The sequence below is a fragment of the Tinamus guttatus genome, unplaced genomic scaffold (assembly GCF_059628265.1).
Source record: "Tinamus guttatus ecotype Peru unplaced genomic scaffold, ASM5962826v1 Tinamus_guttatus_pri_ptg000088l, whole genome shotgun sequence".
Taxonomy (NCBI): Eukaryota; Metazoa; Chordata; class Aves; order Tinamiformes; family Tinamidae; genus Tinamus; species Tinamus guttatus.
This window is the reverse complement of record NW_028288622.1, coordinates 643668-662780: the sequence shown is the minus strand read 5'-3', so window position 1 is coordinate 662780 and position 19113 is coordinate 643668. Positions and strand designations below refer to the sequence as shown.

Below are 19113 nucleotides of genomic sequence, written 5' to 3'. Positions count from 1 at the left end.
GACTCCAAAATTAGCCCATATGAAACAATCACAGAATGCTGGTTGGAACGGACCTCTGGAGATCATCCAGTCCAGCCCTCCTGCTCAAGCAGGGGCACCTACAGCACGTGGCCCAGGGTCACATCCGGGCCACGATGAAAAACAGCTATGAAAAATATCTTTACTGTCGACTTCAGCATCTATTTCCAAGTCTGAAAGAGCAACTTTGTGTCTCTAGCTCTTACATGTTCTCTTTCTGGACTCATGCACTCTTGGCATTTAGCTGGTTCTCCAAGAAAAGAGCACTGCAGCTAATGCACATCGGAGACTGCTAAGAAGTCGCAGATGTGGGACACAGATTCTTCTTTATGCCTTTATATAGCACCCAATACACTGGGACTGGTGTGACTGCAGTAGCAAGCCAGCGGAAGAACTAATCCCACACCAAATCAGGATCTTTCAATTTAAGCTGCTTCTGTATCTGCAATGCACAAAGCGGTTGTGAATTTTCTTAATATTTGAGTAGCAGCCTTTTCACTGTCTGATAACTCAAAAACAAAGACCACAGAATTTTAGTGCAACCTTCGGGGAAATAAAAAACAGATTTCAGAAGGATAAGCAACATGAGAAACCGAAGGCCAAAAATAAATTTCCCCATCTTTTAACAGGAACATTTGAAAAAAATGGGTTTATAATGAAAGTGTCAGTGTTGTCTGAGCTAGAACGATAGCATCACCACCACAGTGCTGTACTGCAGACTGTACAAACAGAACTGGAAAAATATTGATAAAATATTATCAAACATTAACATGCCTCCATCAGCCCAGTATTTATTACAGCACATTTCGGTGGTGTTCTCTTTAATCTGCTTCAATAATCCAAAATAAACTGCATGTTTAAATGTTTGTTGAGAAAATGATGTCTGAATTACACACCCGGTGATGTATGTGTACATGTAACTGTATGGGGTGAAGAAGTAAAGCAGGGACATGAGGGAACAAGGATGCTGTAACATGCAGGGCAATTTTAATTCAGTATTTCCTTAACTCACCCATAAGTGCTCAAGGTTTTCCCAGATCAGACCACATAGCACATAGTCACGCTGGTCATCGCAGCGTTACCCCAGGCCTTCAAGCAGGCACCACAGCATGCAGCACTGGCAAAGTGACATGGCTCAGAAGTTAGGTGAGATCCAAAGAGAGGAGAGGAGGAGTAAAAGGATGTAATGGGTAAAAAACAGGGCACAATGAGATCTTAGATTCTCAAATCGTAATTGCAGACCACTCAATTGGCAGTCACATCAACCTCTTGTGACCGGGACATTCCCTTGGTGCCCATAATTCATCTACATATCCACAAATGCCTTGAGCTGAGCATCTATTTCTAATTTCTAACTACCAGGGCCCAGAAATCTGACCATTGCTAACCCATACCAATGAAAGCAGGCTATGTAGAGTGCAGAAGTAGCTACCATCATTTTAAAACTGGAAATGTATATTTTTATATAGCACCAATGACTCAAAGCCACAGGTGGCAGGGCATTTGGGTACAGTTTTTGCAATCTGGTTTTGCAGTCAGACTCTGCTCCTTGGATTGCGAGTTTTGCATTAAATAGGTCACTGGATAAATCCCTCAAAATCCTAAAATAAGGACTGGAACCCACAATACTCTTCTCTCTTCATACTATGTAGGGGCTTCCCAGTGATTTCAAGTAGACAGAACTCTGCTCTTGAGTGATTCAGACACCTCTGGTCCCACCACAAGGATCAGATTCAAACCTGCATTTCACCTTTGCTGTAGCCTTTCAGTAGATAAATTCCTACTCAGCCGGCAGGATTTCAGAGAGTTTTGACTTCCACTCTGTAGGCCATACAGCTAAAACAGGTACTGAACCTAACTAATAGCAGGCAACTATTTTGTTTTTATTAGAGCTATAGTTCACATCTTTTGAAGGGAAGTTGATTTAAAAGACATGTCAAATGTCTTGCTGTACACGTCAAGTGAGCCGCGACTCAGCTGGCCCCGTTACTCTTTGCCATTGGACCCCTGTAACTTTGAAGGGCCTTTCAAGTTCTACATCCTGCCAGAATATCTGAATGGAGCTGGCAGATGGCCCAGCACTTGGGAGTAAAAAGTCCTAAATCACCATAACACTCGGGGACTGACACCTTTCACAACCCAATTTAAAGGATTTAAATAAAAGTACTTTTAAAAGAAACCATCTAATAGAGGCTACAAGGGATGCATCCAGCCATCAGGGAGTATTTCAGTTAGGACAGCTTTTCTGCAAAGCCTTAGCTCATCACTGCTAAACGATACTGCTCCCCACCAAACCCTCATCGAATTGTTCCCTGTTTTTGATGTTCATGTCAGCAAACAGCTGCCCATAAGCATCCTAAAACATAGCCTGCATTACGTTCTCTTCATTAAAAAAGGATTTTTTCCATGTACCTGCCACGCAGCAGTTGCTGCCTCGGTGGCAGCAGACTACAGACCCTTACTAACCACGGAGCAGGTTTCTGTGGAACCATTCCAGTTCTCTCGCTGATGGCACAGAGCTTCAAGCTTCACTGGAAGAGTCCAGGATATTCCTGTTGTTAGTGGATCATTGACAGAACAGACCCAAGAGTTGAGAAGTTTCTAATGTGACGATTTATATAAGCACAGTAATTAAGATATATTAAAAATCCAGGTAATGTTCCCCAATCAAACCAATGAAGGACAGCCCATGGGCATTCTAATTGCACATTTCAGTTCAGCTCAGGGTCACCTTTGCATGATAAACAATGGCAACAGAAAATACCTTATACTAAACAGCCTGCTCAGTTAGTAACATATACAAGAAAATTATATAAACCTCTCTGAAGATGCAAATATTTTAAAATGAGTCAAGCATTGTAAATGGCTACATTTTTTTCCTTGAGTTGATTTCAAGAATGAAAACAAATTTCAATTCTCAGGCATTATTTGGGTGTGTGTATATATATATATATATATATATATATATATATATATACACTTATATATATATATCTTCACTAAAACATATCAAAGAGTTGGGAAAACACAAAAGGTCCTTTAAAACGTTGCAGCATATCAGCAGTCAATATTTTATCACCTTCTTAAACTGGGCACCAATAAATACAATGCTTCAGTACTGACTACAATATAGCCAGCAATTAAAAACACATTAAATAACTACACTATCTACAGCTAAAGCCCTTGTGACTTTTTAATAAGTCTCTATATAAGACTCGAATATACTTTACAACTATTTCAGAGGCTTTCTTGATTTATATGCCTCTAGAAATAACTCAATCAACTGCACAAATAAAAGCATTTGATTATGATTTTGAGCCAAAATAAGAAGCAGATCAATCTAATGCAGTTCTCTTTATAAAGCTTTCCAAGTTCAATGTCATAAAAGAAGGAAAGAAATCACAGACCATTCCTGCTGGCCCTGTAATAAGCAAAAATGGGAAACTTCCCCTATTCAAATTTTAAGTCAATTTCCTAACAAATTATTTTTGACAACAGATACTGTAATACATCATTTGGCATCTACTTCATTAAAGAAAATGAGTAGAGAAAATTTGGCTCTTCTTCGCCTCAAGGTAATACGGAGTAATCTAGCAAAGCTATATTCTTCCCTAAACTCTTTGTATTTGGGTGTAACACTTCAAAAAACCTGTAGCATGAAGAAAGATCCTCTGGAAAAGGAAGGAAAATCCTCTGGTTTTAAGATGAGTTTCTTTTACATGGCACAATGGAAACAATAATAAGTTAGGATACATGGAATTAATCGATACTATTGAACTACTACTTCATGAGACACATAAAGAAAGATCAGCACTCAAACCTCACAAACATAAAATTTCAGTAAGCTTGCTTCCTGATTGCTACAAACGCCTTAATTAAAATAATAATTCCATATTACTCTGAAGCAATTCTTGACCAGCTATCCAGTGACTTTCAGGGTTCAGGATGACAACCCATGCATCCACAAAGCAGACAGAACAGCCAACCTCTCTCTCACTGCTTCCCCCACTCGCGGCCAGGGATCCACAAAAGATGTGTCAGTCTGTACAGCTTCTGGGTGCCTGGATGTGACGAAGGCTAGAGAAGGGGGGCAACGTGCATTTTGAACATTCTGGATGCAAAAGGCTGAGCAAGATGATTCTGCTCGGGGTTCCCATGAGCAGGAGGACACAGCCGCAAATCACCTTTGTCTTGGATATTCTCCGCGTCTTGTGCAAGTATTATGAAGCCACCTCCCTTGTAACTTGAAATATTATAATTCTTTGGGAGTTCGTCTTCTGGAAATTTAGAAGAGAGCAATACATCGGGGAGACGAAGTTGACTCAGTATTTGCAGTGCAATTCATATATTCTGGAAGCCAGAAGCCGTGTGAAGCAGAAGCCTCAGCATCCCTGTCCTGCAGGGTTTCCCTATCCTGGAAACACTTGCTGCTCCCCTGTAACAGACTTGGCAGAAACAAGAGTGTTTAAAGCCTATTTTAAAACTTGTGGAGCTGCAGAAAAAATTAAAGAAACAGTGATTTCCAAGCACGGTCCACTCTCCTCTCCCAGATGGCTGTGGCTGCAGCAAGATTTGCAGTGAGTGAGGCAAAACAGAGGCCATAATGGTGCAAGGGAAAGCTGTTACACAAACACCTGCAGGAATCTTCTACCTGTTGCTTGCTGTAAGTTGTAACAAATATACTTAGAAATGGGCCAGCAGCCTACCAGAAAAATCTCTCATTAAGTTACAGGAGACCGCAAGAAACTTTTAGAGACCTAAAATAAAACAGAATTATGGAAAAACAGAAAAGAAATCAAGCTTAAAATTTCTGTCCACTGGCTGGACTCCTCTTATTTTAAAGAGCTGTAAGGTAAATGTCCCCAAAAATATGATTTTGTAATGTGCAAAACTGCACATTTTGTGGAATTAGGTTAAAAAGTCATAACATTTTCTAAGTATTTAAATTCACATTTTCAGAAGAAAGCCGTTCACCACGCATCTGTACTGGGTCTGTATTTTTCACAGATAAAATCTCAACACTTCTTTTATTGCTTCTTCAACGCCCTGGTACACAGGTAACACTGCTTCTTCATTTTTAAATGCTGAATATGAGGAAATGTCTTTCCTTAATTACTTATTTGTGAGTTTCTTAAAATTACTATAAAAATCACTATATTTTCCTAAAACATTGACTATCTTGTTGGCAATAAGACAGCTGAGCAGTCCCGTTGCCACTCACTATTTCATTTTAGGACACCATAAATTATTTGTTTACTGATTTTTCTGAATAGCTGAGGCTTGATGAGCAGCATTGTCCACACATGTCCAGCTGAAGCAATGTCCAAATCAGCATCTGCAGGACCACAACAGAAGAAAGTGTTTGCCTGTACACTAAAGAGCTCATCTGCTGATATGAAAGATTCCATCTTTCCTGGGACGCAAAGTGTTAATTCTGTGTTAATAAAAGGTTTTCAACTGCGGCTGAATCATGTAAAGATTCTCAATAGAGCAGCGATGTACAAAGGGGCTCCTGCAAGGTTACTGAGTTTAATATAATCCTCTCTACAGCTAAGCACAGTAATAGAGAAGCCCATGCTGACCGTGACAGCATGTTGTGTGTGCTCAGTAATACCTGGGAAACACACAGGGAGAACCAGAAATCCCCAACATCCTTACTGTGCTCAAAGACAAAGTAAGGATCTTGACAAGAAGAGACACATGACTCTAAAGCACAACAGCACAGCAAAGCCAAGCAGCCAGAGCTGCACAAATTAGGTAGCCCCTTCTCCTTAGCTCTTCTCAAAGGGTGCAGCTATGTCCTGGAAAAGACAGGTTGTTATGACCATAGGTTAAATAAGCAGCTACAGAGCTCCAGGCTGCTCTATTCGGGTCCATGGACAGGGAATACTATGTCCTCTTCAGCCTCTCCAGCAAATTTGTGCCAGACAGCTCTCGTTTTTCCTAACCACATTTAACTAAGATTAGGTTGAAAAGGCAGCAAAAACTATGTAACTTCTATGCGAATTCAGTGTAACCAGTTCACATCTCAGCCTGTGGAACAGTCTTGGGAAAATCAGGTAGCTAATCTGAGTTTAAATGCATTTTTTCTTTCATTACCTTCGTTGGTATTCAGTCTAGTCAGCCTCTCCCAGATACTACACAGAACGATCACAGTTATCCGGCTGTCATTAATGCCTTGTAATTATAAACTGAACATACAGACACACAAAGTTACTCCCTGCTTCCCCAAAATATCTCACAGTTCCCAAGAGAGTTAAATCCTTGTTAAAACAAACAAAATCTTTCATTTAAAAGATTTGTTAGAAAAACTAAGCAGGAATTGTAATTGTACTTCTGTGAATTGAAATTACAGGGATATATTTTCAATCAACTTCAATATGTTAGAGGTTAGATTTGGATTCTAAAGTATCTTGTCTTCAAAAGAACAGGAAGTCTAGATCACTTTAAATGATTGTTTTTTAATTTGTCAAGTTTGTAGCCTACGGGGAACATAAAGACTAATACGTATCATATAAGAAACAGGCAGTATTACATTTTTTTTTTTTAGCTGAGAATACCTACTATTTCCTGTGCTCAAGAACCTCTTTAACAACGTACTATGATAGTTGGTCCATCTGGTACCAAGAGCAGAAGGTAAATTCAGATGAAGATTCAAGGATCAAAGTAAACAACAGGGATCAAATAACCCTCAGAGAGGTTAAACGCCACCTTTCTTCCAAATACTCAAGATTCACTCAGCACAGTCAAGACTTTTCAGTGAGCCTTTGCTTTTTTTTTTTTTTTTTCCCAAGTTGCATATTAAAACGTATCATCATATACCCCAGTCCTGTCCTGAATAAATACTGTTGCCATCTCTTTCAAGCGTTTTCCTCTATCTGCCACAGCGTTAGACATGCAGTTTCTCTCATGATGTCCTCATCCAGACTTAAGAACCAGGAGGACATATGAACTTCTCCAACACCAGTCCTGGCTTCAGAAGTGCCAACATTGATTTCCAGTAAGCACCACTCATCACTATGTGTGCGGAGCAATTCAACATTATATACGTAGCACTTCACTATTATAACATGCTTATTCTTAGGTAGTGCTGGAAAATACTTCTCTCTGTGTTTTATTATTTCCCTTAATTTAAGGCAAGAGGGTCACAGAGAGAAACGTTACAGTTCAAATGTGAAGTTTTAAAAAAGCTGTTTCAAATGAAACTCTCCAGCTGCCTATGCAGAGAAGCAAACACTAGATGCATATGTACGCACTTCAGCAACTTGCTGGGAGTCATATGTCACAAGCAGAGAGCAAAAGATTTTCCTAAACCAAGAGATAAAATAAATTTTAGAAGGCAGGCGTCTCGTAGTCAAGATAATGAAGTAACTCGCTTCCAAATTCTCCGACAAAATATTGCACTTCCTTCCTAAAAAGCAATTTTGTTCTTTATGGAGTATCTGCTGTTTTAAAGAATGCTGTTCATGGAACGCATCTTTCTAGCAAAGGAGATTACTTTGGGTGCAAAACATCCCCTGCTAACACTGCTCCCCACATCCGGTAACACAGACAGCACAGCGAATTTTCTGTCATTCAGGAAGTACTGTGGGCTTGCTAAGCTTCTATCATCATCCCTTCAGAAACAGTAAAAAATATCACTGTTAGAACTGATGATTTATTAGATCAAAGCTGCCATCAACAACATCAGTTCTATCCAGTCGTGTTAACAGGAAAATGTTTACCAAGTTCTACCAGCGGGCACCCATTTAACTTCCAGCACGGGCTGTTCCGTAGAGCCAGGAGCACAATTTCCTTGGTGATCTATGTGTATGGGAAGTATTGTCTAGGCGAAACTTCTCCGTCTCACAAAATGCTTTGATTTATACTGTTCAGATGATTGAACAAAGAGAGTTTAAGCAATCACCACCAATATATTTATCTCCAAACGTACTGAAAACATAATACTCCATGAGAGCAACTAATTGCTTTAAGACCAGGTTGGATAAAACGGGAATGATTGGATAAATACTACATTCTCAACTGGTACGCGTCCCGCCTGTCAAGTTTAAGGACTGCGTGAAGTTCCTGGTTATCTCGAGCACCTCCTTTTTAGCAAGTTCACCACAGGCGAGCCCCAGCGCCTCCATGGTGTCCATGGCAATCGCCTTGCTTACATTTGGCTTAACATGCACGGTCCAGCCAATTAAGAGGACGAAAACAAGCACTCGCGTGTCCTCCAACTCCTGCCCAGGTACGTGGCCCTCCCTTGGGAGCAGCTCTCAGGGCAAGGGTGCCCTGTGTCCACGACAGGGTTGGCACCAGGGCCAGCTCCCTGTGCCAGGCCAGGCCTGATCTAACCATCCCCAGAGGAGACGCCACAAACGCGGGGAGCTCATCGGTTCCCACATATCGCCAGTGAGGCCTGTTCAGCGGCCTCCTGGGTTTTTAGTCCCTGCAGGGGTACTGATGTTACTCTGCATGTTTTCCTGGTTTCTAGTCTATTTCTTCTCTATGCAAGAAAAACAGCTCATTATAAAATATAATAAATCACATATTGCAGTGTCTTCTGAGAGACTCACTTCAGACAGGAAACACATTCAGTAAAATACTATTATATTCAATATTCAATTTTCTTCCACATGAAGACAAAAAGGGATATTCTTTTGAATAAGAATTTGGAGCACATTATTTTATTTTATTTTTAAATCTGCTTGCTTCCATGGGCCTGTTTTATTTTTTAATCTTTACAAAACCTTTGCCTAGTTCTGAATTCCTTTTAGGAGAAAGCAACCAAACAAGGCATTTTCTGAATTTTTAACATAAAAAATACTATAGTGAAAAAGACAGGATGATCCTTGGGATACCAACAAACTCCCAGCACTCTCTACTACCTTGTGGTCTTACTGCACAGCATCATGCATCCCAAATAGACAATACTCTATTAAAAAGTGGTTGCTATTCAGAAATTACTGTTTAAAATTTGCTAAGCAGCTGCTCAAAGATTTCAGAGACCTCGCAAGACACACAGAGTTAAATGTTTTAGCTCCTTTTTCCCGTCTTGCTCTTCAAAAGCTGAAATGAAAATCCCTTGAGTGAAAAGTCAGAGAAAGGCTGCCATTCCTGCTAGGGTTAAAAGATGCTTTTGTAAGATTTTAGGTCAGATTAACCTTTTGCTCACAATAGGACTGGTTATTGGTTTTATTTTTTACTGTCTTTAAAACAGGTAAAAAAAAAAAAAAAATCAATGTGAAGTGAGACAAAGGGCTCAGGAGGCCCTGGTTACAGCAGCTTTTGGGCTGGCTCCTGCACAATCCTACAACACGCTGAGGCTGGGAAGGATTAGCCTGCTTGTGTTGAGTAAACCGATGATACTCAATAAACAGTTTCTGTTGTAAACCCCTTAGGACGTGCAAAGCCACACTAGTTGGCATTAGACCAGATAAGCTGCCGAACCAGCTGTAATCTCATTTAGACCTGAGCTGATCCTCCTGTCCTTTCATTCCGCGGGATCAAAGCAAACCACTGAGGAGGCGGCTGTATTAGAGCGGCGGTGCTTGCTGGATGCCGCGAACCTTTCAGAAATTCCTCTCCTCGAAGCAAGTCTGCACATAAGCTACGCAGAGCCTACACAATCAATGGATTTCTGAATTCATTAGTCTTATTATTACAGGATAACTGTTTTCCTCTTAGAGCCGGGCAGTTGTTGCAAGCCAACTTTGCAAAGCAGTTCTTATTGCTGACCATTCTCGCTGTTAAGGAGCTTTTGCGGTTTTGCTGTGCCACATGAAAATGATTTAAATCATTTCTATGAAGTATTTCTTTTAAAGGCTAGGTCTGAAACCTATTCACACACAGGTATAGATAGGCAAATAGGTATAAAATCTATTCGCATACATTCAAGCAGGAAGCAGTGAAACACACCGAGTTCTCCCAAGCATCATTACCGGCTCTCTGCTCACGTGCCTTCATGGATCAGCAATAATGACCGGTGCTTTCTGACCTCAATGGCAGCAAATGATACTAGTGGAAGCAGAGGATATATTACTGTACCACCATAGCATGTACATACAGAACAGTACAGTGACATAGATTAAAATGACAGATGTGACAGAAAGCATTCCAATGAAAAGATTTCTACTTGTTTTTTGTCCTCTGTGTTCTCTGGAATTACAAAGAATAAATATATTCATGGTTACAGCATACCATACTTAAAAGAGCAGAAAATCACAAAAGCAACAGACCATTTTAAACTAAGCAAAAGTGAAATCTAAGATGCCGGATCAAACAGGACTTGAGGGTGCAGTACTTGATTTTGTACACTGCTTGGAGTTCCCACTATGCAATTGTAGCTACAAAATACTACAGGATAACCTTAAGAGCTTTAGAATAACAGGCTGAAAATTCAGAAAATGTGTCATCTGACATCCTTCCTAACACTGATGTGTGCAACATGGCACATACTCACAGGTAAAGAAAGTAAAAGTAAAGATTTATAACTTATATTGGACTAGGGAAATATTATAAAGGATTACTTGTCAATCCTTTGACTTACTAACTTTATTACTGGCTAACATAAAGACTTAGATTTTTTGGTTCAGCTGTGTCTCCGCAAAAAGGCTACGAGGAGAATGACACAGAACGGATGCGATTCTCGGGTCACACATAAGTAACGTGATTCTCACATCTCTCCCGCCTGAGCTGCAGCTGCAGAACTAGGGGTGGCAAGAAACACGGGAAGGCCAGGAACCCTTACAAGATTATTATTATATATATTATATTACAAAGTTACCTTATTTATGGCAAAAATAGCAGTGCTTGTGATTTGGTATACTAGCTATCTGAAGCTACTATAAATACGAATATTCTCAAGCTGCTCAAACCCACGTGTGCACCTCGGAGAACTGCTGTGGGTTTCCAGAGCACAAAATCCAAACTGTACAATCTTTCCATGCACATCCCAACGTACACTGCACAGATCTACGGCTCTGTTAGTGTTTCCAGCAAAGGTATCAGAGAAATGACCCCTCCAATAAAAAGCTTCAAAGTCGAACAGTATCGGATGGTTAACATGGGCAAATGACTAGTAACAGACTGCTAAAAGGAGATGCTTAGTGGAGACTAAGTAGAAACTTTCAGCACCAGGGCACAGATTTGCTGGAGCAGATCAGAGGCAGCTGGCAAAGAGGAACAAAGAGGTAACTGCACCTACGGTCTACAGATGTGTAAAAACCCTCCAGCCCTCCCTCCTCTCCCAGCTTCCTCCCCCCTCCCAAAAGCCCCTACCACACATCTCTTCCTCAATCACTTAGAAACCATCTGATGTGTTAGTTAATGATTCCCCTCTCTCTCTCCAATTCATTCTTCAGACATAAAGGGGTCCCATTTAACTTAATCACTTAATAACAGCAAAGTGATGGGTATCAGAACCCTAATTCTTCTAATATTTGCAAAATCCAGCTCTTTGTAATAATAATAACACCATGATAGCAAACTGTAAAACTGTGTAATTATACTTTAATTGTATTGTGAGGCATGCATTAATCACAAAGTTTAAGTACCAAGGATGGAATTATAATAATTCTGTAAAACAAATTTAAGCTAGCTAAGTAGGTCAGAACCACTAGCATGCAACAGGAGACCTCTGGGAATTTATCAGTTAATGGCTATTTATGTGCAAATGAGTGCCCTCCAACCCTCCCAAATCCTGTGTAGCTGAAGGGTATTTCTGTTAACCAGGAGCATGCTTAACTGCTGAGGCATAAATTAAACCACTTATTGGAATGATTTTAATTCTTTTCTCCCCCCACCCACTCTTACTGCTCTCTCCACCCTCCCTAGCAGCACAATTTACAGTATTAATTTACATGGAGATAGGCCTGCTGAAGAGTTTTCAGAAATTACCTTGTTTCAACGAAGAGGAAGAAAAGAGAAGAAAAAGAGAGCAAGCGAGAAACTTTCAGGAAAAGACACTAGCAGGGCTACACTTCATCTTCAGATCTTCCAAGGGGTGGCTTCCAGAGGTTCAGTATCACAGCAGTACAGTGGAAACCCTTTCATAATGAACTCTAATGAAATGAAATTCTGTTTTATGTCCTCATGTTCTAATCTTGGAGAAGACAATGAAGCTCCAGGGGGAACTGCATCAACTGCACTTTCTGTCACAATGCTCACAGTGTGCACATATCAAAGGTTTTCTTCAGAGAAAAGAAAAGAAAACAAAAATTTCTTGGCTGCAGGAAAAAAAAAGATCTTCATCTTTTTCAGTTCTGTTTAGAAAAATCAGTAGTCATTCCTGATGACTGAGAAAAATAGATGCCTTTACAAAATAAAGGTTCAGAATCAAAATGTATTACATTTCACTATGGTAATAAAAACGTGGATGATTTACAGACAATATATCTGATTTCTGAACCCTTACAATCGTGACAACAGTAATTTAGTACAGCCAGATGACAGAGTGTAACCCTAAGTTTGAGTCTTTGAGTCTTTGGCTTGCACTTTCATATGTTGGATTTTTTCCTAAATACATTAATATTTTCTAGCAAAGCCTAGATTCCCAGAACAATAAAATGGCAAAACTTTGATTAGACTAACATCAATTAACCACAGCTCCCTGCTATCCAAAACAGGGTCAGGTCTCCCCTGTTTCTAATAATTACACTGGAAGTCCCTCGCTTGCCTGAATCTATTCACTCTCCCTATGACATCTGGATAATCCTGGCTAGGCTACAGTTAATTATTATTTAAGAAACACGATGCACTGCTTTCTGATGTCATCTTTCTCACCCAGCGCCAAACTACATGTAAATGCAGCACTTAAAACACATACACACACACACACACACACACACCAGCTTCTTCCCATACTAAGGCACTGTACAACACTGGGGGATATAGAGGTGGGATATATAGCTCTGAACTGGAAGAATTCCCTAGGAGCAAATCTTTAGCAGCTTTAAAATATTTTTAGGCAGACACCTGGAGCACTTATTTTTCATGTCCATCACCAGTGGCTTATCAATACATTAATGCCCAAGAAAACAAGGAATGCCAATGAAAATACTTGCTTGTGTTCTCACTGCTGACTTTGGGCGAGTGACGCGGGCCCGGCAGCGGCAGGAAAGGGGAGCGCGGCAGGCGCAGCAGCTGCGGCCTGTTCCTCCCTGCGGATGGGGGTTGTGGCACATGCTCCTGCCCAGGGCTGCCCCGCTGGGCACCGCCGTACGCTACATGAAACCAGGAGGCTTCTGTTTCTTGGCGTGGATTTGCAAGCGCACACATTAAACCAAGGACTACTTACCACTGCTTGCTAACACTCTGAAATCAAGAATTGAACAGAACTATTTGACAGAAGAGCTCAGTGGCGTGTTTTCAGAAAGAATCAGCCCTGCTGTATTAGCGGAGCCTGCGATAAGCGCCCGGTTCCCCCTCCTTCCCTGCAGCGAGGGCTGCAGCCGTGATTAGGTCTGTACCTTGCAGCCACTGGCAGGGGCTCAGCACTGCCCTAAGGCTTTAATTAACCCCTAATAGAGATAAACCGGGCCTTCTGGTTGTGCAAAAGAGGAGAGAACAGACAGCGATTCAGCTTATCACAGAAGTAGACAAACCACAACTGTTCTACCTTCTCTGCTCCCTCCTCCCAGGACTTGTGTCAGGAAAGGAGCCCCAGGAGAGCAGGCCATGCCGTGTGATGCGCACTTTGCAGAGGCAGCTCTGCTCTCTGCATTCCCTTTCCAAGGATGAGGTGCCCTACTGGATCAGCCTCATCTCAACCTGGGCACATGCGCTGCGCCCTTGGTTTAGCCAAGTGGCAAAGCAGCAGCACGTTTGTGCACGGCAGGCACGGGCAATAAACGGCACCTGGACTCGCTCCAAGCAAAACACACGTGCGACGCACACAGATACGCCCTGCCTCAATGTGCTTCCTTTGGGAAAAGGCAACATTTTGTATAAGTCATTTCTAAACAGCTTTCAAGGCCTGACTACAGATTCACTTTGGTGAGCAGGCAGCACAGGCCACCTTGACACCTCCGCTGCAGAAATCCCAAACTTTACTACTGCAAGAAGAAACACATTTGCTTTTTTTCCCCTAATAGAAATCAGAAGTTGAGATATGACTGTTGACACTATAAATCAAAATTAATGGCAGGTTTACAAAGTCAAACTTTAGGACGGATTTGCCGTTTCCTTTATGACAGATAGGGTTTCTTTTGTGCCCCTTGGTTTCTGATTTCACTGAGGTTTTGTTCTGTAAAGAAGAGCACAGACTGTTGCTTAAGGAGCATCCTTCATACCCAGTCTTCAATATGAAATCACCAAAACATAAACAAAGGGCTGGGAAGTACCTTAGCAGTCATCTAGAAAGTCCATCTGAGCCCTCTGCTGAGGTCTTCCCTGACAAAGATCCCAAAGATCCCTGACATATCTTTTCTACAAAGTGAAAAAGTTGATTCTATAGCTCTTTTACTGCTTGTTGACACTTTCACAATGTTTTAAATAGCCAAACTAAACTTTTCAGACACAAATTAAGGCAACTTTAAGCTAAAAGCCACTGGGATGGGGAACACTTGCTGTTCACTTCTGAGCAGCTCTTCAATTTTCAGTTATTCAAACCTATTTTGTAAACTGTTATGTCCAGAACTGCTTACAAAATCACAGCTAAAAACAAAATAAGCAGCTCCTGTACCTCACCCAGAATACTTGTTACACTACACAACAATATCCAAGTTTTTGGTTTGTTTTGTTTTTCAGGGGAAGGAGGGTTGCTTTTTTCCGCCCTCCTTTCAGGCAGAGTCACATTAAGTCCTGATACCACACAAGGTGTGTGCCTGAAATAAAGTTATTGTTATGGGAGTTAGCACACAGACAAATTTCAAACAAACTGCAAATAATGATTTTCTTATAGACATTTAAATTATTGGAAATTAAATACATAGTCGTGCAAACAGCAGCCAAAGCATAAATACAGCTCCTCGCTCTTCTGTTTTCAGCTGTTGGAGAAGCCACCTGAGCTGCCTTTCACGAACTGTTTTGGTTTTCCTCCCTGTGCCAGACGTCAAACAGCACCGGTGCAGGGACAGATCAATGTCCTGCAGCCACCCGTGCTGAGTGGGCAGCAAAGCCCACGCGAAAGGGCGAGACAGCCAGATGGGGGGAGCAGCTATGGCAGCTGCCTCGGTGTCACTCACCAGACGTGGCAGTGCCACCGTTATTCCCATCCTCTCACGGTACATGCTGCCTCCTGAGGCTTTGACACTACTCCTGCCATGCCAAGCATTCCCTGTTTTCTATTAATATATCTCTTTCCAAATTCCAGTAGTTGGCCTTCACTTTATTACCTCTTGTTCATGACCATTTTTCCAGCATATCAAAATCCTTTCAAATTCTGTTTCTGCTCTGCATTTGAGTGCCTAGAAATACCATACATTTTTTCCTGCATACAGACAAAACTTAATTTCTGTGCAATTTATTCTATAACTCGACACTTTCATCTACTAAAATTAGTCATGCTAAACAGTTTTTCATCTTAAGTGATCCAATATGAAGCCATTAAACATTGATAACACTAAGAACACATTTCATGTAATAGTGAAACCTCACATTAATTATGTTCTTTAAAAATTGTTCTCTCATTCCCCACAGACTCACACTGTTTTACTGTAAAAACGTTTGCTCTTGTGAGCCTGTTGTCAGTTTTCTTTCTTCCTTATTTTTCTTCCCATTTCTTTTTTTCTTTCTTGTTTTTATTTTTATTTTTTTATTTTTTCATTACAATGCCTAGAAATGAATACACTGGGAGCTGTTTTTATGTCCCAGAAGGAATTTCGTCATGGGCAGAATTATCCCTGGGGAAGAGGAATCAAATGGTATATTCACAGGTAGCGTATGAAAGTAAATAGAAAACATAGATTACATTTGGACTCATCCCTTCTCTTTAGCTAGTAGCTGGTTTCAGGAGCCAACCACCTTGTTTCTGCTAGTGAGGCAGTCCCATGAGTTAGTACAGAGAGAGGCTCATGCTTGTAGTTTACAGTTGACACTATCAGAATCTGAAACTGCCTTGTAAAAAAATGAAGTGGCTGTTTATTGTTGTTGTAGCTATTACTCAGTTTCCAAAGCACCAGTGATGGGCAAGGAAACAAAACATAATAAAAAGATCATTCTGCTGAACTGCCTAATCTCTCAAACTGCAAACACTACTATAAAGCCATGTTTTCTTCAAAGTCTGGCAGGTGCTTTGCTTGCTTTTCATTTTCCTCCATTAAGACAAGCATATTCATTTGTTCAGTTGGCATAAGGATTCTCCTTGGAGTTTGTGTAGAGTCATGTCCTCGTTCTAAGGGCAACTTTCCTTAAAGCAGGCAGACACAAATTAATTCTTCTCTCCAGAGAGCATCTCCTTTCAGAGAGCCCAGCAAAGGAGGGATGAGTATAAAGGAAGTGACGTGTGGAGCAGACACGTGCACACGCCTAGGTCAGGACTAGTAGATGAGCGGTGCAGCAGTTCTAAAGGCTGCAGCAGTGACCTGCTCTTGGCCCCAAACATTCACCCAGGCTTTAGCAGTCAGGTCTGTGGCTTCTCCGCTGGCAGAAGAGAGCATGGGCTGAGGAAGGGGTGCATGGCAGGTGCCCGAGTGCCCTGTGGGCCGCAGCAGAGGCTAAGAGCACCCCGGGGCCGGCTCACACCACGGCCGCGGGCAGGGGCAGCAGCCGTCACTGCCGCCAAGGAGCTGCTGGGAGCTTCCTTCGCCTCACATTATGGAAGCGGGTGACACTGCTCTCTAATCCAGCCAAAGCTGATAACTACCATCAACCTGTCACTTCCTCCATTTCAAATTCTAACGCTGCAGCATCAAAGAGTTTTTACATTTCGATTTCTTTTGCTGGCAGCGGTGGGCAGCCTCTCCTTCTCCCCCGGTGCTCTAATGCAGCATTTGCACACCGGGGTGACTCCCAGCCTGAATAGCAGGTCAGGCCCTGCTCACCGAGCTCATCTGCGGCCCATGTGCTAGGCAATTTAGATCCAATCAGCCCTTATTTAGCTCAAGAGTAATGAGCAGCATAGTGACACAGACTTAAGCCTGACCCTCAGGACACTGCTCATCAAGCAGTAAAACTGTGACAAAATCATTCATCTTCCACCCGCTGGCAAGAAATAATACTCGCACTCACTGTATTACTTTTTCAAGATATAGAGGGAAAAAAAAAGTCCTGAATTTTCATGATGTGAGACATTAATTTGCAGAAAGCTGAATTCCCTTAAACCCCCCTGTTGCTATGAGCTCACCAGGGGGAAATAGGCCTTAGGAGACAGAAATGGAATAAAGAAAATTGCTTCAGCTTTCTTTTCATTTTAAATAAGCCTTAAATCTGACAAGAGATATCCTAAAGAGAGAAGAAATATATATCTTGTAAGGTAACGAAGAAACAATCAAAATTAAGAGATTAGAATGCTACTTGTATATAATGGTTTTACCGGCAAAAATATTTCTTTGTTTAAAATCCACAACAAAAACATATTCCGTATGAAATGCCATTTTCACACTTCAGGCAAAGAATATAAGAAGGAAAACAGAGAGGAAAGTTCATTTGGGGAAAACACTTTCAAAAATGAGACACTTCCACCAGAAAACAAATCTCCGCTTTACATCCTTCAGGGAGCAAGCACATATTTTTCTAAACAACCACAGGATCTCAACCAGCAGGCTCTTACTACACCTGGATACAATTTTAGTCTCTTTTTGTGGATTTACTCTTTCACAACAGTAAATCTTGTATTGCTGTAAGCTAGGCCACAAAAAAAAAAAAAAAGTATGAATTAATTGGGGGTAGATAAAATGAATACAAAGGATAAAAGACAGAAAAAGGTTCCAAACTCTAGCACAGGCGACAGAGCTGAATATCTTCATAATTACAGTGCTATACGTGAATTTCTTTAGCTTCCTACATATCTAAAAAGATTGGCATTACTTGGGCATCAACAAGAAGAAGCTTGGCCGACTCCTTGGCTGTTTCTGTTACTTCAGCTTGTTCTTAAAATGGTGTTATGGCAGGTGCTCTCTCTATTACATCCTCAACTCTAATATGAAATTGATTTCAAGCAATTATTCAGTTCTCATGTGACCTTTTACAGACTCAAGCAATTTGATAGCCAGAAGTGGAAGTAAATACTCCTGCAAACCTGCAGCAGTGCTAGACAAAGGCAGGCCCTTTCCATGAGCTGAGTTATTAGGGACCAGCTTCAGCGCGGGGTAGCTCGTATCCTGCGTTAGTATAGTAGTATTTTCAGAACAGAGGACATGCAATCAAAATGCACTTCAGTTTTAGCTAGATATCTTTGAAAAATCACAACACAAAGGTATACAATGCTATTTTACACATTCACACAAGAGTGCAATAGCAGGTAAAGAAAGAGGTAGAGAAAACAAACGTAATTTTAATTATGACAGCCATACCTTAAAGTAATCAAGTAGCTCAGAACACATCCAGTATTTCCAGAGAAGACTGAAACAGATGACTGGAAAGCATTTAGGCACAACGGATCTCCCAAAATAGTGCTACATTCTAAAGCAATGTTTATTTTCCATGTTCCCAAACCAATAGATATTAAATTTCCTTTAAATTCATTCACACCTCAGCTTAATTAACAGAATCGAAGCCCCCAAATATTTTAAATTATAGGTCAAAACAAAACATGTCTTAGTAGACATGCTTTCTCCCCAATTCTAGTATTACTCCCCAGCCTCTAACGGCAAGACAAAAAAAAAGGAAGGACTTGCTGCCATTTTTTGTAGAGGTAAGCAAAGTTTGCAGCAACATTTGGAGACTTTCTAATGGTTATTCAGTAAACCTGGCAGAGCCAAATTAAGTTCTCCTGAACTTCAGTGCAATGTTTTTATCCCAGAGCTATCCTCTGTACTTATCAGGACATCACATTGGTAGCTGTAAATATCTGCAGGGGAGGGGATGGCTAAGAGACCATTCATATTCCTCCAAACCTTTCCAAGCACAGTTTTCAGAAGCTCAGCCTAAGAAAAATATACTTTATGAAGATTAAAAATCCCTGAGGAAGGGAAGAAGAGAGGGAGGGAGGGAGAACCTTTCCATTCTCCT

General features: G+C 41.1%; 1 protein-coding gene across 1 annotated transcript in view; it reads right to left on the bottom strand.

The window, feature by feature from the left end:
• MMS22L (MMS22 like, DNA repair protein) overlaps nt 1–19113 on the bottom strand; it is an 81853-nt gene that overhangs the window by 26156 nt on the left and 36584 nt on the right. Inside the window, exons 14-15 of the mRNA XM_088520410.1 lie at nt 10080–10161; nt 9475–9624 (exon numbers count right to left, since the gene is read on the bottom strand). Coding sequence (XP_088376536.1) covers nt 9475–9624; nt 10080–10161 — 232 coding nt within the window. The remainder of the gene's footprint in view (nt 1–9474; nt 9625–10079; nt 10162–19113) is intronic.